We start from the raw sequence: 24860 nt of genomic DNA, 5'->3' as shown, positions 1-24860 counted from the left end.
CTCCTCTAGCCTTTCCCCGCCCACTCACCACCCATTCTCTCCTACAAGAAAGTAAGGCCTCCCATGGGGAGTCAGCAGAGCCTGGAACATTCAGCTGAGGCAGGTTCAAGACCCTCCTCCTGCCTCAAGGCTGTGTGAGGTGTCCCACCATAGACAGTGGGCTCCAAAAAAACAGCTCATGCACCAGGGATGGATCCTGATCCTAGCGACTGCGGGGGGGGGGGGGGGGCAGATCAAACTACCTAACTGTCTTGATATGCAGAGGACCTAGTCCAGTCCTGTGGAGGCTCCAATGGTGTTGATGGTGTTGGTCTAAGTATCATGAGTTCCCACTAGTTTGGTTTGGTTGTCTCTGTAGGTTTCCCCATCATGATCTTGAGGCCCCTTGCTCAAGGTGGAGTAAACACCCCAAGTTACTCCAAGAACAAATCCATGACCTCTGACTCCTCAACATCACATGGTCCAGCCTTTCCTTCCCACGGAAGAACCCTGGAAAAGGGCAGCATTCATTGCCCTGATCCTTGCAATGATTAACTTTGGCATCAACTTGACTGGAACTGGAATCAACTGAGAGACATGCTTCTGGGGGAGTCTCCAGGGACATTCAGGATTACCTTGGGGGTGGGGTCTCCTGGCAGTGACTGGCAGCTCCAGAGAGGGAAATGCTACTGATTTTTGCCTGTTTGTTTTTCCCCTTGCTGGCTAGTGCATCTACTCTGTTGCTACCTCTGTGTTGCTCCTACCATCCTCTTCGGATGTGGATTGAAGACTTGGCCCTGTTCCAGAATCCTCCAGCCCTTCAGATCTGGACGCCGAGACACCCACCTCATAGACTGAACTGCTACCAGGTTCTCAGTCTCTGTAGCACGCAGGCAGCCACTGTGGACAACCCGGGTAGTACTGTGTAAACCAGACTGATGAATCCTCCGATGTTCTGTATTCATTCCATCAGTCATGTTCCTCCAGTGAACTCTAGTACAGCCCTCGGTGTTTGTGAATCCACTGCCTCCCCCAACAGGACCTTCCCAGGCCCCTCAGATATGGTAAGCACTTCACACCAGACTCCTGAGCCAAAGCCTGTCCTGGGCCAGGTGTGTGCATGAGGCCTTGGCCTTCCTGAGAGAGAACCAGGCAGTGCTGTGGCCTCTGGCAGCCACTGGAGCAGTGGTTCTCAGCCTCCCTAGTACTGTGACCCTTTAACACAGTTCCTCAGGTTGTGGGGACCCCCAACCATACAGTTATTTTGCTGCTACTTCATAACTGTAATTTTGCTACTGTTATGAATCATAATGTAAATATCTGATATGCAGGATATCTGATATTTGACCCCTGTGGTGGTCATTTGACCCTCAAAGGGGCCATGACCCACAGGTTGAGAACCACTGCACTGGAGTGCTGAAAGAGTAATTTAGCACTGAGACTTGGCTTTGTGTGTGTGTGTGTGTGTGTGTGTGTGTGTGTGTGTGTGCGTGTGTGTGCGTGCATGTGTGTGCATGTGTGTGCGTGCGCGTGTGTGCGTGTGTACGTGCATGTGTGTGTGTGTGTGTGTGTGTGTGTGTGTGTGTGTGATATTCACACCTATGTATGTAGGTGCCCACACCCTCACAGGTGTGCAGGCCACAGGAGGCTAGCATTCCCAGTGTATTCCCCTGGCACATGGTCTCTTGCTGAACCCAGACTCAGCTGACAGTCAGCGAGCCCCAGCGAGCCCCAGCGAGCCCCAGCGAGCCCCTGCCTCCACCCCTCCGAGGGCTGGTGCTGTGGGCGCATAGGACCAAGCCCGGCTTTTTACTTGTGTGTCAGGGATTCTAACTCAGGTCATTGTGTTTGTACAGCAAGAGCTCTCAACCTCTGAGCCTCTCCCTGGCCACATCATGATGCTGTGTCTTCAAAAAAAGTATGTCTCTGTCTCCCTGGAACAGAAAGGCACAGTCAGGCCCCCTAACGTGCAGTTAATTTCCCAGGGGGTGAGATGATCTCCGAGTCTCCATTTCGTCTCAGCCACCATTCTCCACGGCCCACAAAGCTGGATCTGACATTGGGCCACAGGGACGCTCAATACAGTGGCGCCTTCCTGCCTAATGTGCACTCTGGGGTCCTGTCCTATCCCTGACCACCCACACTAGCCCTTCTGTCATTTGTGCGTGGTAAGGGGGATCCCCGCCGATGGAAAGAAATCCACACAAAAAGCCAACTTCTGGCTCTTGACTTAGCCTTAAAGTACTGTGGATAAAATCTAACCAGATAGGAACTGCCAAGACCTGGGGGCAGAGGGCAGAGGGTTATGTAGCACAAATGATGAGAAAGTTCTGGAAGGTGGGCGTTGGTGCTGGAGGCACGACTATACTTAGCAATGGTTAAAACGCTCAGAATGGCAGGGATAGTCAAGTGCATGCTCTGTTTAACCACAATCTTAAAAATAAAGTCTATTCAATAGGAAAGCGTCGCCAGGGCATGAATAATATATGTTGAAGAGAAGCGGTCTGATGCCCAGGCCTTTTCTGAAATAGGACCAACAGGGCACAGCGGGAGGGGCTCGTGAGGACCCGCCCCTTGCTGATGCTGACGGAGTTATCAGTTTGGAGGGGAGGGGCTTGTGAAGCCCCGCCCCTTCCCGGGGTTGATAGACAGTTGGTCTCCAGGAGAAGGATAGACATTTCTTCAGTGGTGTAGCCACAGCTCAGTGGCCCACACTCCTGTAAACAGTTTCTCATTTCAACCCTGATGGAATTCAGTGTTCCATCAATAAACAGACCTGAAGGTAGAAGGCGGACTGGGTGGGAAGAGGAGGGGATAGCAGGAGTGGGCGGGGCAAGGAGGATGATGGAGGATACAATCAAAATACATCATACACGTAGGGAAATGTCATAACAAGACCCGTTGTTTGGTATAAGTAATAGCCCTAATAAGAACATGTAAAAATAAACAGGAACCTGAAGCCAAGGGAACAGACAGACGACAGACAGGAGAAAACGAGCTACAGTATGTGGTGGTAAAGAGAGGGAACCCTGTCCCCACAAGTCCACCCGCAACCCAAAAAGGACGCCATGAGAAAAGACATTCCTCTGGGATGGGTGAGGCTGCGGCTCAGTGAGTAGCGCTCTCCCCAAGATGCAGGCGACCCCTGTTTCAATCCCCAGCACACGATAAACCAGGCGTGGTGACATAGGCCTGCCATCCCAGGAGTTCAAGGTCATCCCCAGCTACATAGTGAGTCCACAGCCAGTGTGAGACTCACGAGACCCTGTCCCCAAAACAACTGATAACAAAATAAATAAAAGAAAGTTAAGTTCCCTTCCACGGGAACAATTTCCTGTCTGCAACTGTGACCCGGGTCAAAAGCTCTCCGCTGGGAGGTTATGGCCGAGGAAGGGATGGGAGGTCATGTGGAGTCATAGCCCTCCAGCTGGGAGGTCATGATCCAAGGCTGGGAGGTCATGGCCCTGGAGCATCCCCGGGCTGCTGTTGTTTTCCTGAACGGTCGGTCCTGTGACCAAAGCACCTTCTAAATATTTGCGTGCGCACCCACAGACTGGGGCAGCCTCAGCCTGGGTCGCGGAGCCCGGTCCCGGCAGAGATGGTCAGTCCCTTGTCAGTACAGAGATGCATTATTGGTCAAAGTGCTGAGAGCACAAGATGGAGCTCATCCCTAAATGGAACAGCCATATGAGCCCCGCCCCGCCACCGAGGCTCGGTGAACGCCACAGCAGAGCGAGCAGGAAGAATGGCGGAGCAGCGGGGTGGGGAAGAGCGCCCTGAGATGCTGTCTTCGGGACATGGCATGCCGATGACACACAGGAACTCACAGCAGCGGTGGGCACCCGCGCAAGACCTAGCCAGACACAGTCCCAGCACGGACTCAGGGTTCTCCCGGCCCCACCCCTCGCCGAGGGGCTCTTGGCAGTGGAGCTGCTGGGGGAGGGGGAGTCGTTCTTTGCTGAGGGTGTGGCCACCCGTAGGTGTTCTACTCGGCCCTGCACATACGGGCAGCAGTAACTGGACTTGGTAATGGATTGTTTGTTTGTTTGTTTGTTTGTTTTGAGACATAAAGTTAAGAGGGGAAATGAATGTGGAGTGAAGTATGGATGAAGTTGGAGGGGAGACGTGGCAGGGTAGCCATGGTCATATCTTATTGTATGCATATATGAAATCCTCAAGAATAAAGAAATGTTTTTAAGGCTGGGCAGTAGTGGCGCATGCCTTTAATCCCAGGAAGAGGCCAGGGGAATCTCTGTGAGTTTGAGGCCAGCCTGGTCTACAGAGCAAGTTCCAGGGCAGCCTGGAGCACCCTGTCTCAAAAGAAAAAGAAAGAAAACATTTTTGAAGGTTGTTTTATGGGTGTGGTGGGTTTTTTGCCAGTCTGCCTGTGCACCGTGTGTTGTACCCGCAGAGGCCAGCAGAGGGCATCAGAGCCCGGGAACTGAAGTTACAGGTGGTTGTGACTTGCCGTATGGGTGTGGGGAATTAAACCGGGGTCTTTTGCAAGCGCAGCCAATGCTCTTAACCGCTGAGCCAGCTCTCCAGCCCTAGAATAAAGAACTTTTTTTGTTGTTTTGGGACAGTGTTTCTCTGTGTAGCTCTGGCTGTTCAGGATCTCCCTCTGCAGTGCTGGGATTAAAGGCGTGTGCCACCACAGTCCAGCTAAGAACTTTTTAATTTTTTGGAGGAACTTTGCCATCCCTCATCCTCCCTGAACCAAGAGAAAGCACCAGGGCTGCAGCCCTCCCACCCACGGCGTCCTCCCGCCCACGGCATCCTCCCGCCCACGGCGTCCTCCTGCCTGGCAGCCTCCTGACAGCATTCCAGACAAGTGAGAGACCCTACCTCAAAGAGACAATGGATGACACACGAGGAAACAATATTCGAGGCTGTCCCCTGGCCTCCACACAGCCACGCACACACCTGCAAGCACAGATACACTCATGTGTGCCCAGGTACACATACGAACACACACATATGCACACGTGTGCACACACAGACAAAAAGAAAAGGAGGTAGAGTTCATACAGCACCCCCAACTCTATTCTGGAGACACTGTGAAACCTCCCAGAGAAACCTTGTAACCCCAAGTCCTTATCTTGGGGTCTGGCTGCAGATGAGACAGTCTAGGACAGCAAACCCATGACGGTGACACTGTGGACTTGCCAGGCTCTAGCGTTCTCTGGTCATGCCTGTGAGGGATTGTCTACGTTAGGTTAACTGGTGTGGAAAGACTCACCCTGAATACAGATGACCCCATCCCAAGGGTTGGGGTGCTAGACTGAGTACCAGCACTCATCTCTCTGCTTCCTGGCTGTGAATGCCCTGTGACCTGGCGCCTCACACGCTGGCCACCATGCCTTCCCTGCCGTGAAGGACTGTGCCCGGCAACCATGAACCACAACAAACCTCCCTGCCCTAAGCTGCTTTGGGCAGAGTGTTGATCCCACCAATGAGAAGAGTACGTGCCACACAAATGTGGCACTCTGGAGAGTGAGACAGGGTCCTAGTGAGCTTAGTGGTCCACTGACCACAGCTACTCTCGGGGAGTCTAGATTGAAGGGCTAACCAGATCAGACTGACCCGCGGCTGTGTCTGAGAGACGTCGTCGTGATTGGTGGTGTCTGCTATGGGCGGCACCATGCCTAGACAGGAGGTCCCGGGCTGTAAGAAAGCCAGCTGAGCCATAAGAGCATCCTCCACGGCCTCTGCTTCAGTTCCTACCTCACCTCCTGCCCTGATTTCATCACTGATGGACTGTGACCTGGAAGTATAGCCAAACACAGATCCTTCCCTCCTCAAGTAGCTTTTGGTGAGGTTGTTTGCCGCAGCAACAAACATCAGGCCAGGACACAGGTCATGGCTAATAACCACACCAGGGCAACAGGAAAACGACGCTGGGTAAACCAGGGTGCAGCTGTTCTATGCAGCAGGCAAAGAAAACTCAGGGTCTGGCATGTGCCAAGGGCTCCAGTGCTACCAGTGGTGTCTCTGCAGGAAGCAGGGTGACAGAAGAAAGCCAGCTGTCGCCCTGGCACACCGCGGCCAAGGTTTGTAGGATTCAAGCTGGATTTTTGGAGAGTATATATCGAGATTGCTTCCCTTGCTCAGTGTAATGTGCAAGGAGGGAACTCAAATCATTAACTTCTATTACAAGAAAAGCAAATGATGGTGGAGGCCTGTCATTTAGGCCATTCAAAAGGCTGAGGCAGGAGAATGACCAGTTGAAGGCCAGCCTGGGCTAGAATGAGCTCAAGGCCAGTCTGGGCTATAGAGTAAGACCCTGATTTTAAAGTACCTGGAGTTGTGGCACAGCAGTGGAAGCCCTGCCTGGAATCCCCCAGTGAGGGGCTGGGGGCGTGGTCAGGGTGGAGCCCCGCCTGGAATCCCCCAGTGAGGGGCTGGGGGTGTGGTCAGGGTGGAGCCCCGCCTATAATACCCCAGTGAGGGGCTGGGGGAGTGGTCAGGGTGGAGCCCCGCCTATAATACCCCAGTGAGGGGCTGGGGGCGTGGTCAGGGTGGAGTCCCGCCTAGAATCCCCCAGAGAGGTCTAGGGCGTGGTCAGGGTGGAGCCCCGCCTAGAATCCCCCAGTGAGGGGCTGGGGGAGTGGTCAGGGTGGAGCCCCGCCCAGAATCCCCCAGTGAGGGGCTGGGGGCGTGGTCAGGGTGGAGCCCCGCCTAGAATCCCCCAGTGAGGGGATGGGAGCGTGGTCAGGGTGGAGCCCCGCCTAGAATCCCCCAGTGAGGGGCTGGGGGCGTGGTCAGGGTGGAGCCCCACCTATAATACCCCAGTGAGGGGCTCAGCAGTAGTGTGTCTGCCCACAATACTGCCCACCCTCCATAAGGTTCATCTATACACAAAGGACAGAAAAGAAGAGAGGGAGAGGTGTAGACTTGATCTCTAATCCCGGCCCTATAAGCACAGCACTTTCTCCTGCTAGATCGGAATCCCAGGTCTCCTTCAAGCTGCACCTCAAAAGGCAGAGAAAGGTGACCTCGTTGTGAGGGGGCAGTGCTGAATGAACTTTTGTCGGTGTGCAGCACCCTTCCTGTGGCTCCCCTTACAGACGGTCTGGAGCACACCAATTCCTGCTCTCCTCATTTTATTAGAAGCAGTTGCCTCAAACCCCTTCTTCCTTGGGGGACTCGAGACAATCAATGTGTTATAAATTAACCATCTGGACTTCATCCTGGGAACCCTGCCACATGGCTACCGGCTGTCTGCTTTCCATCCAGACATTCTGCCATCGAGGACCGCTCATGGCCCCTCAATCCTGCTGGCGTCCTGGGCTCAGCATGCATCTGCCTCTCTCTCTGTGTGTCTCTCCTGCAGGGCACCAGGCTCAGCAGTATTCGGAATAGTCTTCTTCCACATAGTTGGAAGGGAACCAGCCAATCTGGAGACAGAAGAAAACCCCATGAGAAAAATCTGTCATCTTCGCCCCTCACCACAGCAGGCTGGACCCCTCCTGCCATGGGGCCTTCACACCTGTTGTTACTCCACTGTGCATGCCCAAGGATGGCCCTCTGCTCAAGTGTCACCTTGTCAGTATAGTCTTCTAGTCACCCTGCTTAGCATAGTAAGCCCCACCCACTCCACACACATCTAGCTTTGTCCTGATCGTCTTCCACAGAGCTCATCGTCATCATGATATAATAACAAATTATTATGTAGTCTGCTGATTGACAGAATTAACTACTAAGCCAACTCCCCTCCCCCATCACAACATGAGGTTGACAAGGGCGGAGAGTTTTATCTCCTACTCAGCAGACTCCCAAGAGCCTAGAACAGGTCCCAGTGCTCAGTAAACACTTTATTAATATTTTTTGGAATGTTGAGTAGACAGATGGATAGATGGGTGGGTGGGTGAATGATAGATGGATAGATGGATGGATGGATGGATGGATGGATGGATGGATAAATGACTAGATGGGTACATGGATAGATGGATGGTCATAGATACATTGGATGGGATGGATGAGTAATGAATGGATGGATGGGTGGATGGATGCATGGATGGATGGATGGATGGATGGATGGACAGATGGATGAACTGGTGGATAAGTGGATGGGTAGGTGAATGGCTAGTGCATAAATACATGAGTGGATGGGATAGATAGGTGGGTAGGTGGGTGGGTAAGTGGATGGATGATGAGTGAATGGGTGGGGTGATAGATGAATAAATATATAGATGATTGATAGATAAGTGAACATATGGATGGCGGGTGGATGATAGCTTGATGAATACATGGGTGGAAGGATGGGTGGATAGAGAGACAGACACATAAACAGAGAGAATGGTTGCACAGAGATGGATGACTTGCAAATGAATGCTTGGATAAACCTTGTCTGCCCCAGACCTGCTTAAACCGTCTAAGTGACTCTCAAGCCCTCGCTGTGCACCATAACTCACTGAATGTGACAGCAAATGTGTTTATCATCTAAGCATTTCTCTAAACCATGGGGGCTTTGTGACATGTTTCCCCCAATAGAACAGAGGTTCTAACCAGTGTCCTTATCTTCATTCAAAAAACACTGAGAAAACTTTCGAGCAAAGAAGAATGCTAGATGCTCAAATTCATCAGGGATGACATGGAGAAGAGCCTCCATCCATACAGTACAAACTAGGAACTTAGCCAAAGCAAGCTGGCCTGAAGCACCTTCAGGAACATCTTTCTCCTTCTAACTAGAACCAGAGTGGACAAAGACACTGTAGTCACCCCAAGTCTGCCTCTCCGTGCATTCAATAGTTACTGAGCACCTACCATGTGCCAAGCCATGTGACACAGCAGTGAGAGGGACAGATTCCTCCTCTGCATCTCCCATATTTGTCAATCACCCTCTCACTCCAGGGCCTTTGCATACATGGGGGAATTTGTCTGATGAATGACTGAACTGGTGGATGGGTAGGTTCTGTGGAATGAATGAACTGATGGATGAGTGGGTTCTGTGGAATGGATGAACTGATGGATGGGTGGGTTCTGAAGAATGGATGAACTGATGGATGGGTGGGTTCTGTGGAATGGATGAACTGGTGGATGGGTGGGTTCTGATGAATGGATGAACTGATGGATGGGTGGGTTCTGATGAATGGATGAACTGATGGATGGGTGGGTTCTGAAGAATGGATGAACTGATGGATGGGTGGGTTCTGTGGAATGGATGAACTGATGGATGGGTGGGTTCTGTGGAATGGATGAACTGGTGGATGGGTGAGTTCTGTGGAATGGATGAACTGATGGATGGGTGGGTTCTGATGAATGGATGAACTGATGGATGGGTGGGTTCTGAGGAATGGATGAACTGATTGATGGGTGGGTTCTGAAGAATGGATGAATTGATGGATGGGTGGGTTCTGTGGAATGGATGAACTGATGGATGGGTGGGTTCTGAGGAATGGATGAACTGATGGATGGGTGGGTTCTGAAGAATGGATGAACTGATGGATGGGTGGGTTCTGAAGAATGGATGAACTGATGGATGGGTGGGTTCTGAGGAATGGATGAACTGATTGATGGGTGGGTTCTGAAGAATGGATGAACTGATGGATGGGTGGGTTCTGAGGAATGGATGAACTGATGGATGGGTGGGTTCTGAGGAATGGATGAACTGATGGATGGGTGGGTTCGGGAGACTGAACTCGGTCTTCAAGTTTGTAATGCAAGCACTGTACCAGCTTAGAACCTTTCCAGCCCACTGGCAGCCATTTCATCCCTTTAACCTTTTTTATTCCTTATCCTCCTAGCCTCTCATCACCCTAACCTCTGGAAGGGTGGGTGAGGAGCTCCCGTGCTTGGGGTCCTCTTTCCCATCACCATCCTGACCTCTCCCTGGCGTGACTGCCTGGTTAGAGGTCACATGGTCTCACTGTTTCACAAAGATTGGAAAATGCTCCCTTTGCACTCAGAAAAATCTCCAGCTCATAGTATGCTCTCAATAAATAGAAGTGGGTGGGAAAATGTGTTAAATCTCAGTGTCCTTTTGCCCCTCAGACTAAGGGTGACCTGCATGGGAGCCACACTCCATCCCACCCCACCCAGTCAGCCCTCCCCCTCCTGACTCACCCGACCATAGATCTCCCCACGCCACCAGCCCTGCTGCCCCTTCTTGTTGAGGATCTTGATGATGTCACCCTCCTTAAGGGACAGTTCCGATCGGTCCCGGGCACAGAAGTCGTAGCGGGCTTTGGCAGTGCCAAAATACTTGGTGCTTCCAGCTGTGAAGAGAAAATGAGATGCCTGAGTGTCTGAGATAAATATCAGCCATCATCCAGGGACAGTGTAGAGAGGAGCACGCTCTCGGGACGGGACCACCTAGCTGAAGGGTCTCTTTGACGATTAGCTTCAACTGTCAACTTGACCCAACCTAGAATAACCTGGGGAGAGAGTCTCAGAGAGGGATGTCTGCATTGTGTGGGCCTGTGGAGCTGTCTTAATGAAGTGAATTGATGTGGGAGATCCAGCCCACCATGAGTGGCACCATTCCCTAGGCAGCTGGGGGGTCTTGGGCTGACTAAGAGTGGACAAAGTTAGCCGAGCACAAGAGAGCAAGCACACATTCATCTCTCTCTGCTCCTGACTACTGATGGGATGTGGCCAGCTGCCTCAGGCCCCTGCCTCTGTGACTTCCTTGCAGGGATGGACAGTAATCTGGAACTGCAGACTAAAGTAAGTCCTTTCTCCCATGTATTGCTTTCCATCATGACATTTTTATCACAGCAATAAATATGAAACCAGAGCGTCCACTGGGCGACCTCTAGGCTGAAGGGACACAACTCTACTCCCAACATTGTCCTCCCAGGCCAAACTTAGAAAATTTAAATATCTTAAGTAAGGTTTCATGATGTAGCCCAGTGTGGTTCCAACTCACTATGTAGCCCACGCTGAGCCCAAATTTGTCATCATCCTGCCTCGGCCTCCTGAGTGCTGGGATTATAAGAATGCACGTCACACCTGGTGAGACCAGGTTCTCAATAATTTTAATGGTGTTTCATATATAGTCAATTTCTGTACATCTGGGTGTCCTTAACCTTCATATTAAACTCAGATACACAGAGAGGGTAGACTATATTTTAAAAAGTCATTAAGGGTGGCTGGAGAGGTAGCTCAGGGCTTCAGTTCCCAGCACCCACATGGAGGCTCCAAATCTCCTATAACTGCAGTTCCTGGAAATCTAACACTCTCCTCTAGATTCTGTGGACACTGCACTCAAGCACACAGAGCCATACACAGACATACATGTATACACATGACTAAAAATTAAAAATAGGGGCTGGAAAGATGGTTCAGTGATTAAGAACACTTGCTGCTCTTCCAGAGGACCTGAGTTCAGTTCCCAGCACCCACATTGGGCAGCTCACAACCACCTGAACCTCCAGCTCCAGGGGATGTAGCACCCTTTTCTGGCCTCTGCAGACACCACAGAAGATCTATAATGAAAAATAGCAAGCTGAGCAAATAAAAACACAAAATGTACATCTTGAGAAAAGGGGCACCAGGAATTGGAATGGAGCTAGGTTCTGTGTTCAATAAGATAAATGGGTGAAGAAATTGATTAAAGGGAATGGTGACCTCAGAGCAAGATCCCACCCAGATAAGTTTCCAACTTGTGAAAAGGAACTAAAGAAAAGCTTAGAGCTGGGTGTGGTGGTGCACGCCTTTAATTCCAGCACTCAGAAGGCAGAGGCAGGTGGATCTCTAAGTTTGAGGCCAGCCTAGTCTAGCGAGAGAGTTCCAAGACAGCCAAGCTTAGGTAATATAAGACAGAAAGCTGGTGAAGATGTAGTTGAATAAGAAGGCCATGAACAAGAAAGCCCTGCTGGGGGGTGTCTTTCCATACGCTGTGAACATATGTTGTTCCCATTGGTTAATAAATAAGCTGCTTTGGCCTATGTCAAGGCAGCTTAGAGACAGGTGGGAAATCAAAGGAAAGAGACAGGAAAGAGAAAAGAGGGGTCTGGAGAGAGACACCAGCACCACCAGGAGAAGTAAGATGTAAAAGTACTAGTAAGCCACAACCACGTGGCAACTTATAGATAAATAGAAATGGGTTAAGTTATAAGAGCTAGCTAGCAAGAAGCCTGCCACAGGCCATGCAGTTTGTAAATAATATAAGCCTCTATGTGTTTACTTGGGTCCAAGCAGCCACAGGACCATGGCTGGGCAGGACCAAAGAAAACTTATGGCTACACAGCCCCAGTAAGCAACAGAACTTGGCAGCTTCTGTCACATGATTCCAGCTTCAGAGTTAAGGATGGAAGAAATGGGTTACAGAATTTGCCTCTATGCCTAAAGAAAGCTAAGGCCAGGCATGTGTCAAGGATGTCCCCGAATGAAGGCCTACTAGAGAGGCCTGCATGTAAAGCTGCAAAGTTGAAGCCTGGATTGCCTTGGAGAACCCAAGATGTTGGAGATGCCAGAGTCATGGGACAGCTGTCCAGGAGAGCTGCTGACAAGGAGTGGAACCAGCCCAAGAGAGAGAAGTGTGTTGCAGTCAACAAAGCTGAATGGAGTTGGAGGTCTGAAGAGTGCTTTGACATTAGTCATGGAGATGCAGAGTTTGGAGTTTGCCCAGCTGGTTTTTGGTCTTGCTTTGGTCCAGTATTTTCTCACTGTGCTCCCTTTCCTGTGTTTTGAAATGTTAACATATATCCTGTGCCATTATATGTTTAAGTTTATGATCTGGGTTTTTTTTTAAGTTTTATTTTACAGGGGGTTACAATTAAGAGAGTGTATGAATCTCAGAAAAGACTTTGAACTTTTGACTTTTAAACATTGCTGAGACTGTGAAAGACTATGGGGACTTTTGAAGTTGGACTACATGCATTTTGTATTATGATATTGTTACAAGCTTATGGGAACCAGGGAGTGGAATGTGGCAGTTTGAATGTAATTGGCCCCCATAAGCTCATAGGGAGTGGCACTATTAGGAGATGTGGCCTTGTTGGAGGAAGTACATCACTGTAGGGTGGGCTTTGAGGTCTCATACATGCCCAAGCCATGCCCAATGCCTCAGTCTACTTCCTGTTGCCTCCTCATCAAGATGTAGCCAGCACCATGTCTGCCTGCAGGCCACCATGCTCTTCTCCGTGATGATAATGGACTGAACCTCTGAAACTATAAGCAACCCTCCTCAATTAAATGTTTTCCTTATCAGAGTTGCTGTGGTCATGGTGTCTCTTCACAGAAACCCTAACTAAGGCAGTACTCAGCTGGCACACACACACACACACACACACACACACACACACACACACACACACAAATCAATCTTTAACAAATAAAAGGAGAAATCTCCAACATCACACAATGGCTCATAAATAAGCATTTTAAAAATCAGTTACCAAAACCAAAAGTAGGGGCAGGCGGGCAGGCCCTGGGACCCCTGGCCCTCCCTCCACGGAGAGAGGTGTCTGGGGTGTCCTCCTACCTGGCGGCTTGCTAATGGCCCTCCGCTCAGGCTCCTTGTAAGGGAACTGCAAGGTGGTGTCCAGCGACTTGAAGCAATCTTTGAGAGAATTCTGCTGATAAAACTCCACCAACTCCTGGAAAAATAACCACAGAACGGTTGTTATCCCAGGTGGCCAGCCCACGGCGGAGCCAAGCCTACCCCGTCTGCGCTCCAAACAGCGCCCTGGCGGCTTGACGGGGAACTCCTTCCTCTATTGGAACAGCAAGGACCACCGTGGAAGGGACCCTGCCATGGGCATTATTGACCGTCACCTTGAAAGACCTAGACTCACCCTGAGACAAACCTCTGGGCATGGCTGCACTCAGATGAGGTGGGAAATGCCACCTGAATGTGAGCGGCACCATCCAAGGCTTCCGTCCCAGGGAGAATAAAAAGATGAAAGCAGGCCGGGCAATGGTGGTGCACGCCTTTAATCCCAGCACTCGGGAGGCAGAGGCAGGCAGATTTCTGTGAGTTCGAGGCCAGCCTGGTCTACAAATTGAGTTCCAAGACAGGCACCAAAACTACACAGAGAAACCCTGTCTCAGAAAAAAAAAAAAAAAAAAAGATGAAAGGCAGCTGGGCACCAAACTGCATCGCTCTCTGCTGTCTGACTATGGATGCCTCGTGCTCCTGCCCCACACCTCCCTCCAGGACAGTCCCCAGCCTCCAGCTGTGAGCTGGAAGAACCTGCTTTGCCGTGTGTTCGGTCACAGCAATGAACAAACTCAACAATAGACTACCACAGGCTGAGGCCGGTTCTCCAAGCAGCCAATTCATTTCACTTTCTGCCCAGGTTACCAAAGAGGCTCACCAAACCCAAGGCCTCCCATGGTGCCCATGCCTTTATAATTAATAATCATGTTATTAATTATCATGTTATTAATTATAAAGGCACACCACACATGACCAAAGCCTCCAGGGAACCCCGAGTGTTGAGGATGTTCACAACTCTCCTATCTTATATTTATTTATTTATTAGGGGTGGAGGGTGCTACAGAGCACATGTGAAGGTCAGAGGTCAACTTGCAGGACCCAGTTCTCGCCTTCCACCATGTGTGTTCCGGGGGTCACACTCAGGTTCTCAGGGTTGGTGGTAATCACCTTTACCCACTGAGCCATCCTGCCCACCCTCTCTCATTTTATAGAGACACTAAGTTCTCCGCCCAGGTCCCACAGCGGGGACAAGACGATCATGGGTGGCAGCTGAGATCGGTAGCTCAGATCTGGCCTCTGTGAAAGACTTTAGATTTGATTTCAACTTCCCAGTTTGTTGGATTTACGGGTATTTCTCCCACAAATGGCTCATGCTGACGACAAAGTTGGGCCCAGATTCAAGAGTGTTCCACAAACAAAGTGCCCCATTCAAGAACTCCAGGCTAAAAAATGCTATTATCATGAAAAAAATTGGGGGTGGGGCAGGTAGGATGGTTCAGTGGGTCACGTTCTGTCCCCAGGCCCCCAAACAGTGGAAGGACCTAACTCAACAATTATTAAGTTATGAATTTGTCAGTGTCCTCAGTTTCCTCAAAGATCTACTGGTCGTGGGTAAGGCCCATGTGACTTAGGCACACAAACTAGTTTTAAATGCCTAGAGGAAGATAAAAAGTACACCAAACACTAGCTAAGCGCTCATATATTCTCAACGAGACGGGCAGTCGCTCAGGTCATGCGGAGCCAGTTTGGAGACCTGTAACCATCTGGGCTCTGGTAGCCTGTGAGAGGGCTGACTCGAGTCAGGGGGGAGGGGGCGGTGGTGAGTGTGCACACATCTGTGTGTGGGTGTGCACATGCCTGTGGGGACCAGAGGGTGACTTCAGATGTCCCCTCTATCACACTCCACCTTATATTTAGAGGCAGGGCCTCTCACCGGGCCTGGGGCCCCCTGGTTGCCTAGTCAGGGATCTGCTTGTCTCCAGTTCCCCAGGTCTGGGGTTACAGGCATTCACCACCACACCTGGCTTTTCCGTGGGCTCTGGGGATCACACTGAGGCCCTCAGGCACTTCATCTATGAGCCTTCTCCCCAGCTCAGCCTGTTTGACATTTACAGACGCCCCTGTGAGTGCCCAGCACTATTATGTCATAACTGTCTTTTCCACGCCGTTGGTCCTTAGGGAGATGAGTTCATGGTCAGTGTCTCCCTGGGAAGGGCTTCTCTAAGTATAAAGTGGGGACCCTACGACATGGGTGCAGACATGTGCTGCACAGGCTCTGGGCAGCTTCTGTGGGGACGGGGGCAGTGGCCCTTACCGGAAGGCCTCGGAAAGCCTTCTTCTCCGTGATCCGGTACAGCCCCTCTGATGTCATGATTTTAATATGTTTGACCTCGACGTTATACCTGAAGCGAGGGAGAGAGAGAATCAGACGGTTGAGTCCCGAGTCTGGGGAGCTCTACCACGCCTCCACCCAGGCTGCAGCCCCAAGGATGGGAGAATCAAGCTGGACTCCTTCGGGGGTGGGGAGCCCAACGCGTCCTCCTGGGGTCTCCGCCACTCTGAGCCTCCCGTTCTTCATCTCATACAGAAGTTTTCTTTCTCCCTGAGGGAGCTCATCCTGGGTGTCAACCTGACAGGATTTAGTGACCTCTGGGCCCGTCTGTGAGGGGGTTAACCGACAGAGCAAGTCCCTCCTGGATGTGGGTGGAAACATCCCCGGGACTGGAGTTCTGAACTGAGGAAGGAAGGAGAAAGCGATCCGGACACCCATCGTTCATCTCTGTTTTATGTCAACTTGACACAGAATCATTTTGGAAGAGGGGACCTCATTGCAAAATGCCTCAGTAAGATCTGACTGTAGGGCATTTTCTTAGCAATCAATGGGGAAGGCCCAGCCCACTGTGGGTGGTGCCATCCCTGGGCTGGTGGTCCTGGGTTCTATAAGAAAGCAGGCTGACCCAGCCATGGAGAACGAGCCAGTAAGCAGCTCCCTCCATGGCCTCTGCCTCAGCTCCTGCCTCCAGGTTCCTGCCCTGACTTCCTTCAGTGATGTGGAAGTGTAAACTGAATTAACCCTTTCCTCCCCAAGTTGGTCATGGTGCTTCATCACAGCCGCAGAAACCCTAAGGCTTTCTGCCCTCTCAGTGTGGATGCGATGTGACCAGCTGCCCCATGCTCCTGCCGCCGCACCTTCCCCATGGTTCTCTCCGATCGTGAGGTGGACAAACCCTTTCTCCATTCAGTGGCTGCTGTCAGGATTTTGTAAATCCCACTCCCTCAGGGCTGTGTTGAGAAGCCAGGAAGAGCCTGCGAGAAGACAATAGTGTCCTCGAATAGAGAGGGAAGAGTCCGCCATGCAGCAGAAAGATGGTGGGATAGGAAGGATGGGAAGAAAAAGGGCTTCGTTAGCCAGGTGAGTCACAGAACAACAGAAATGGAAGGAGACGCTGGGCATGGCGGTGGCGCTCGCCTTTGATCCCAGCACTCCGGAGGCAGAGGCGGGTGGATCTAGGGGAAAGACGGGCATTTCTGCCAACAGGAGAAGCTAAGTAACACAAAAACCCCTAGAAATGCTTTTGTTTGTTTGTTTGTTTGTTTAATCGTTGAGGGGGTCACTGAGATGGCTCAGCTGGTAAAGGAGCTTGCCACGAAGCCTGACAGTTTGAGTTCAACCCCCGGGCAGGCCCCTCATGTTGGAATGGAAGAATAGACTTTCCCAAGCTGTCCTCCGGCCTTCACAGTGCACCATGGTACACGCACACACTGGAAACAAACTTTCGTTAAATTGCTGAGCTCTTGCAAAAGTATTAGAAAACCCCAAAGCTAAAAATAAAGGTGGAATCGGGGCGGAGTGACCAGCGCAAATTAATTCCCAGGCTGCTGCATTGAGCTTGGCACCCAAGGCGGCCGCGCCTGGCGGTCACGTGCACACGTGGAGTGGGTCCTGGTCTGCGGCCACTCTCCCCATGCTTCATGGGCCCCTCCACAGACATCTGCACTTTCCACACTCCAGGGACCTGGAGCTCGGGGATTAAGCCAGGCTGGCCAGCGAGGTCCTGGGATCCTCCTGCCTCTCAGTCCCCAGGGCTGGAGTCACAGGTGCAGTAAGACCTGGCTTTAAGTGGCTGCTGAGAATCAAACCGAGGCCCACAAGGTGATCTGAAGGGCACTTTTCAGACCACGCCATCTCCCCAGCTCCTATCATGGGGTACTTTTCTGAAACTGTTGTGCAGATGCAAATCAAAACCATACTGCCCCCAGTCACTGCTGCTGTCACCAAGACAAGACACAGCCAAAATTCCAAAGAGGATCGAGGCCTGTGCACAGTCTGCTGGGATCACAAACTCATGATAAAGGCTAAGCTAGAAAAACACCACCTCTCAACTCAAGGGGATAAGTAAGGTATATGTAGGGGCTAGGGAAGTGGCTCAGTCAGTAAGGGCTTGTTGCTCAAGCATGAGGACCCAAGTTCGATTCCCAGCACCCACTTAAGAAGACCAAGGTGGGGTAATACTTGTAACCCCAGTCCCAGGTGGGCAGAGAGAGGTGGGTCCCCTGGCTCACTGGCCAGCCCGCTTAGCCTATTCTCAGGGAAAATTGATGCTTCAAAACTCAAGGTGGAGCCGGGCCATGGTGGTGCACGCCTTTAATCCCAGCACTCGGGAGGCAGAGGCAGGAGGATCTCTGAGTTCGAGGCCAGCCTGGTCTATAGAGTAAGTTCCAGGACAGCCAGGGCTACACAGAGAAACCCTGTCTCAGGGAGGGGGGACAAACTCCAGGTGGGGGCTGCTGGTGGTTCAATGCATAAGGAGCTTTCCACAAAGACTAACAGCGTGAGTTCAATCCCTGAGACCTACATGGCAGAAGGAGAGAATCCTGTAAGTTGTCACCAACCACTACACGCCTGCTGCAGCCTCCACATGTGGACACATGGGTGAACGCCCACAAACAATAAATAACGCAAGTACAAATCACAGTTCAAAGGCGGGGTGTAAGTTAGTGCAGCGTGGAGACCAGGAGATCTGTCCTGGGGCAGCTAGGTTTTGTATCCCACAGACAAACGGCCAGCATATCCACGTGATCCCCACAAGCCTGCATTCATTGCAGAACTATCAACGACACCCAGGACACGGAATCAACTAAGGTGTCTGTAGACGAAGAAACTATGACAGACACACACAGTGGAATATTATCCAGCCATGAAAAGGATAACATCCTGTCGTTTACAACGTGGAGGAAGTGGAGGATGTTATGAAGTAGAGTAAGCCAGACACAGGAAGACAAATACCACAGCTTCTAATTCACACATCAAAGCTAAAAGTGTTGGCCGCAAGAGTAGAGGCAAAAATTGCAGGGGGAGAAAGGAAGAGGGAACAAGACAAGGGAGAGAAGAGGAGGGAAGGAAGTAAAAGTCGGTAGAATGCAGTAGTTCAATAAAAGGTGCACGTGGACAGTGTACACTTTTAGACAGTGAAAGCCTAGACACGCTGGCAAGCCCAGGTCGGAGGGGCGTGGTCAGAGAGGGAGGAGCCCAGGTCAGAGGGGCGTGGTCAGGGAGGGAGCAGCCCAGGTCAGAGGAGGCGTGGTCAGAGAGGGAGGAGCCCAGGTCGGAGGGGCGTGGTCAGGGAGGGAGGAGCCCAGGTCGGAGGGGCGTGGTCAGAGAGGGAGGAGCCCAGGTCAGAGGGGCGTGGTCAGGGAGGGAGCAGCCCAGGTCAGAGGAGGCGTGGTCAGAGAGGGAGGAGCCCAGGTCGGAGGGGCGTGGTCAGAGAGGGAGGAGCCAGAGAGAGAAGTTACTTAATGCTGATGGCGAATTCCGCTGTATCCTTCACCCTCTGCCGCACCAGGTAGGTCCCATCGGAGCGGTTGGTGAGGATGCCCTCGGCTCCTGCTCGCTCCATGGGGCCAGCATACCTGCAGAAACACACCTGAGTCAGTCATGCCAAGGGGTGCAGGGCTGGGGTGCAGCTAAGGCTTTTGGGGGTCTTTTGGCCATTTGTTTTGACAGGCATTTTCCTGAGCTCACACTGGACACTCATCTCTGTGAGCACCAGAGTAGAAACCCAGTGAAGTGTCAGCCTTGTACAGTAAGGTTAAAGGGAAGGCTGTCAAGAGGGCTCAGAGGTAAAGGAGCTTGCTGCCAAGCCTCAGGACTTGAGTTCAATCCAGGGGGTCCTCTGGATGAATCGAGAACCAACTCCCACAAGTTGTCCTCTGACCTACACACACGTGCACACACAGACACACACACATACACACATGCACAATAAGTGTAAAAAACCACTTAAGTAAAGGGAAGCCTTAAAATAGTATTTAATGCAATGTTTAAAAACCCAGAAAAACAAAATCAACTGAAAAAAAAAAAGAAGCCTATGCGTGGCCACAGTGTGGCCCACACCAGGCTCAGTGTAAGAACCGGACACCAAAGAATGCACAGCGTGGGACTCCGTGTGGGGCATGGCCACAGCAGGAGAGTCCAGAGGCAGGGAGCGCATTTGTGGGTGCTGGGGCTGGTCAGGAGAATCCCTCCTGTAGGAATGGGACTGGGGAGTGGGAAGAAAGTTCTGGAACTAGAGGCGATGGCTGCAGTCCATTCTGAATGCACCCAAACATACTGAATACCAATGTAAATACAAATCACTGTCATGTGATGTACTTATGTCCTTTGAATTCCTTTATTACTGTTATGTTGCATGTGGAGCTTGGCATCAGTCTTCTCCTCCAGCTGGGACACAAAGGCTTGTTTTGTGCCCTGAACTCAGGTCCCCCAGCTCAGCACCAAGTGCTCGTCTCCTCTGAGCTGTTTTCTCTGGCCTTGTCTGTCTCCTTATACAATACACGCTGAAGTACCCACATTTATGTGTGTAACTACATGTAGAGTGCATTATGATGATATATGTAGCATGACTAACACAGTTATGTGTAATGTGTAACTATACATACATAACTACATTTTTATATATTGTGGGCATATATACCACAACCTATTTCTATACAATCAGCATCATCACCGTCCCCTTCAAAACCCTCATCATCACCATCACTGTCATCACTACTACTGTCACTATCACTGTCACCACAACTACCATCACCACTATCACATGAACCACAATCACACCTTCCTCTCCACCAACTCCATCCTCATCACCACCATCAGCACCACCATCAACTCCATCCTCATCACCATCAGCATCACCACCAACTCCATCCTCATCACCACCATCAGCACCACCACCAACTCCATCCTCATCACCACCATCAGCACCACCACCAACTCCATCCTCATCACCATCAACACCACCAACTCCATCCTCATCACCACCATCAGCACCACCAGCAACTCCATCCTCATCACCACCATCAACATCACCAGCAACTCCATCCTCATCACCACCATCAGCACCAACAACAACTCTATCCTCATCACCACCATCAACAACAACACCAACTCCATCCTCATCACCACCATCAGCACCACCACCAACTCCATCCTCATCACCACCATCAGCACCACCAACTCCATCCTCATCACCACCATCAACATCACCACCAACTCCATCCTCATCACCACCATCAGCACCAACAACAACTCCATCCTCATCACCACCATCAACACCACCAACTCCATCCTCATCACCACCATCAACATCACCAGCAACTCCATCCTCATCACCACCATCAACACCAACAACTCCATCCTCATCACCATCAACACCAACAACTCCATCCTCATCACCACCATCAGCACCACCAACTCCATCCTCATCACCACCATCAACACCACCAACTCCATCCTCATCACCACCATCAATACCAACAACTCCATCCTCATCACCATCAACACCAACAACTCCATCCTCATCACCACCATCAGCACCACCACCAACTCCATCCTCATCACCACCATCAACACCAACAACAACTCCATCCTCATCACCACCATCAGCACCACCACCAACTCCATCCTCATCACCACCATCAACAACACCACCAACTCCATCCTCATCACCACCATCAGCATCACCAGCAACTCCATCCTCATCACCACCATCAACACCAACAATTCCATCCTCATCACCACCATCAGCACCAACAACAACTCCATCCTCATCACCACCATCAGCACCACCACCAACTCCATCCTCATCACCACCATCAGCACCACCACCAACTCCATCCTCATCGCCACCATCAGCACCACCACCAACTCCATCCTCATTACCACCATCAGCATCACCACCATCATCATCCTCATCACCACCATCAGCACCACCACCAACTCCATCCTCATCACCACCATCAACACCAACAACAACTCCATCCGCATCACCACTATCACCATCATATCCATCAACACAATCACCATCTCCACCATCCTCATCACCACTATCACATCACTATCACCAGCACCACCATCATATCCATCATCAACACAATCACCATCTCCACCATCATCATCTCCATCACCCCCATCACTACCCATCACTATCATCAGCATCAACATCAACATGCTCATCACCAGCAACACCACCACCATTATTATCACCATCATTACTGTCACTGTGATGTTACCAAAAGGTTGACCTCTCATAGTTATTGATTTAAAAGACTGTTTCTTTTCAATACCCTTACAAGAAAAAGACAGAGAAAGATTTGTTTTCACAGTGCCTACTTATAGTAATTCTCAACCAGTTAAAAGATTTCAGTGGTTTAATCCCAGCACTCGGGAGGCAGAGCCAGGCGGATCTCTGTGAGTTCGAGGCCAGCCTGGGCTACCAAGTGAGCTCCAGGAAAGGCGCAAAGCTACACAGAGAAACCCTGTCTCGAAAAACCAAAAAAAAAAAAAAAAGATTTCAGTGGAGGGTTCTCCCACAGGGAATGTTGAATAGCCCAACTCTGTGCCAATATTTTGTACAACAGCCATTGGAAGTGATACGTAAAAAATTTCCTAAATCTATAATTTATCATTATATGGATGATATTTTACTAGCTGACTCAAATGCTTTAGAAAGAATGTTTGAAGAAGTAAAGAAAATTTTGCCTTGCTGGGGATTACAAATTGCTTCTGAAAAGATACAAAGAGGAGATTCTATTAATTACTTAGGATATAAAATAGAGCTACAAAAAATTAGACCCCAAAAGGTGCAAATTAGGAGAGAGAGACTACAAACTCTTAATGACTTTCAAAGATTATTTGGAGACATTTCTCATCTATAAACTATTGTTGGGATAAAAAATGATGAACTGAATAATTTGTTCAAAACCTTAGAAGGTGACAAGGACTTAAATAGTCCAAGAGAATTATCACCTGAAGCTGAGAAAGAATTGGCCTTGGTAGAAAAGAAAGTACATGAAGGGCACATGGATCGTATTGATCCAAAGCTAGATTGCATTTTGGTTATTTTACCTTCTAGGCATTCCCCTACAGGAATATTAATGCAGAGGGAAGATATTATATTGGAATGGATATTTTTACCAAATAAACCAAATAAAAAATTAAAAACTTATGTGGAAAAAACCTCTGACTTGATTTGAAAAGGAAAATTGAGACTTCGTCAATTAGCAGGAATAGACCCAACAGAAGTTGTCATACCTTTAACTAAGGAGGACATTGAACAACTATGGACAGAAAGTGAACCTTGGCAAAGAGTTTGCAGTAATTTTTTGGGAGAAATTAACAGCAAATATCCCAAAAGCAACAGAATTGATTTTATAAAGATATCTGATTGGATCTTGCCTCGAATTGTACAGGAAAAAAAACATATCTGGAGTTCATATATTTTATACAGATGCCAACAAACAAGGAAAGGCAGGTTACAAATCAGAAAATTTAAGTAAAGTGGTTCAAAGTCCTTATAATTCAGTTCAAAAATCAGAATTGTATGCTATTCTGTTGGTATTAATGGATTTTTCAGAACCTCTCAACATAGTAACTGACTCTCAGTATGCTGAAAGAGTGAGTTCTACTCTGTCAAACAAAAAAAAGCCACTCCAATACTGTGACTTTAATAATTGCCCAGAGTTACCTTCCTTTGCCCCCTTCCCCGTCCCTCCCCAGCAGCTCTTTGCTCAGGGTAAACTCAGGAGTGCTTGGGATCCAAATAATAAATTGCTGATTGTCCTGAAAGCTTCTGAGTTCTCCCTTGACACACCACACACACACACACACACACACACACACACACCATTTTAAAATAAGAAAATGTGATTGTACTCACCAGAGGTGCACGGACAAGTCCTGAGGAGGACCCTGGGAACACAGAAAAAAACCCCGTCTCAGAGAAGAGGCCTTTGCCTAGCAGACTTCAGGAATACCCGCTCATATCCACTCCACTAGCATCTGCTGCTTGGGTACCATATTCCAGGCACTGTGCCACTCAAGGGAAAACAACACTAGAACCCAGTTGACTTCTCTCGTGTCTATACATCACATACAACACACATCCATTAGCCTCAAGCCAAAGGTGCTGGCCACCCTTCCAGCATGACCCAAGCTGGGAAGACAGTCTCAAGGAGAGACTGTGTGGATCAAGCTGCCCATGATGTGCCTGTGGGAGATGCTCTTAATTATGATAACTGATACAGGAAGCCCAGCCCACTGTAGGTGGATCGCTCCCCAGGCAGGGATCCTGAACCATATCAAAGAAGATAAACTGAGCAGAGTATAAGCAAGTGAGTAGGTGACATGCACACAGTTGTTTCTCTCTGGTCTCGATTGTCAATGTGATGTGAGCAGCTGTTTGAAGTTCCTGCCTTGACTTCTCTGCAATGATGGGCTGGAATCACCGGCTGAAATAGACCCCTTTCTCTTCCAAGTCATTTCCTGTCAGGCATCTTATCGCAGCAACAGAAATAAAACTTGGACACCAGGAATGGTGTTCCCTTCCTTCAATGGTGGACAAAAGTCTACACAATATGACAGATGCATAAAGTGGCAGGTCGACAGAGGACATGGAAGGAGGAGCAAGATGGCCTGGAGGAAAGAGGGGATGGCAGGACTGAGGAGGAGGGGGCGGGGGAGAAAGGGAGGGAGGGGGTGGTGAAAACAGCCAAACGAGGTGGTACACATGTCTGACATTGACTTTATGAATCCCGTGGCTGCATGCAGTGAGCATTCCCCACTTAAAACTATATTTTAGGAGGATTGTCTGACTTGCGCGGATCATAGAAATCATGCCTTCCAGCAATGATGGGTAGGCGGTGGCGGGTGGACACATGGATAGAGAAAAGGGACAGAGCTTCCTAGGCAAGCTGTCCACCACTCAGCTATATTTTCAAACCTAAATGATGTATGTTTGTGCTATTGTTTAGAACTTGTCAGGAGTGATGGGGATGGATTCAGGGCCTTGTACATAAAAAGCAAGTACTCTAAACCCTAGTTACATCTCAGCCCCTCACTGGGGGATTCTAGGCGAGGCTTCACCCCTGACCATGCCCCCATCCCCTCACTATGGAATTCTAGAGGAGGGCTCCACCCCTGTGCCATGCCCTAGACCTT

At 50.1% G+C, this 24860-nt stretch overlaps 1 protein-coding gene across 1 annotated transcript in view; it reads right to left on the bottom strand.

Moving 5' to 3' along the window:
• Positions 1–7065: 7065 nt before the first annotated feature.
• Positions 7066–24860, bottom strand: part of Vav1 (vav guanine nucleotide exchange factor 1) — a 53628-nt gene continuing 35833 nt past the window's right edge. The window contains exons 22-27 of the mRNA XM_028861210.2: positions 23581–23612; positions 19160–19276; positions 15681–15768; positions 13409–13523; positions 10045–10196; positions 7066–7376 (exon numbers count right to left, since the gene is read on the bottom strand). Coding sequence (XP_028717043.1) covers positions 7323–7376; positions 10045–10196; positions 13409–13523; positions 15681–15768; positions 19160–19276; positions 23581–23612 — 558 coding nt within the window. The 3' untranslated portion in view covers positions 7066–7322. The remainder of the gene's footprint in view (positions 7377–10044; positions 10197–13408; positions 13524–15680; positions 15769–19159; positions 19277–23580; positions 23613–24860) is intronic.

The sequence above is a fragment of the Peromyscus leucopus genome, chromosome 22 (assembly GCF_004664715.2).
Source record: "Peromyscus leucopus breed LL Stock chromosome 22, UCI_PerLeu_2.1, whole genome shotgun sequence".
In the NCBI taxonomy this organism is placed as follows: Eukaryota; Metazoa; Chordata; class Mammalia; order Rodentia; family Cricetidae; genus Peromyscus; species Peromyscus leucopus.
The sequence above is the reverse complement of the archived record's forward strand: the minus strand, read 5'-3'. Positions and strand labels throughout refer to the sequence as shown.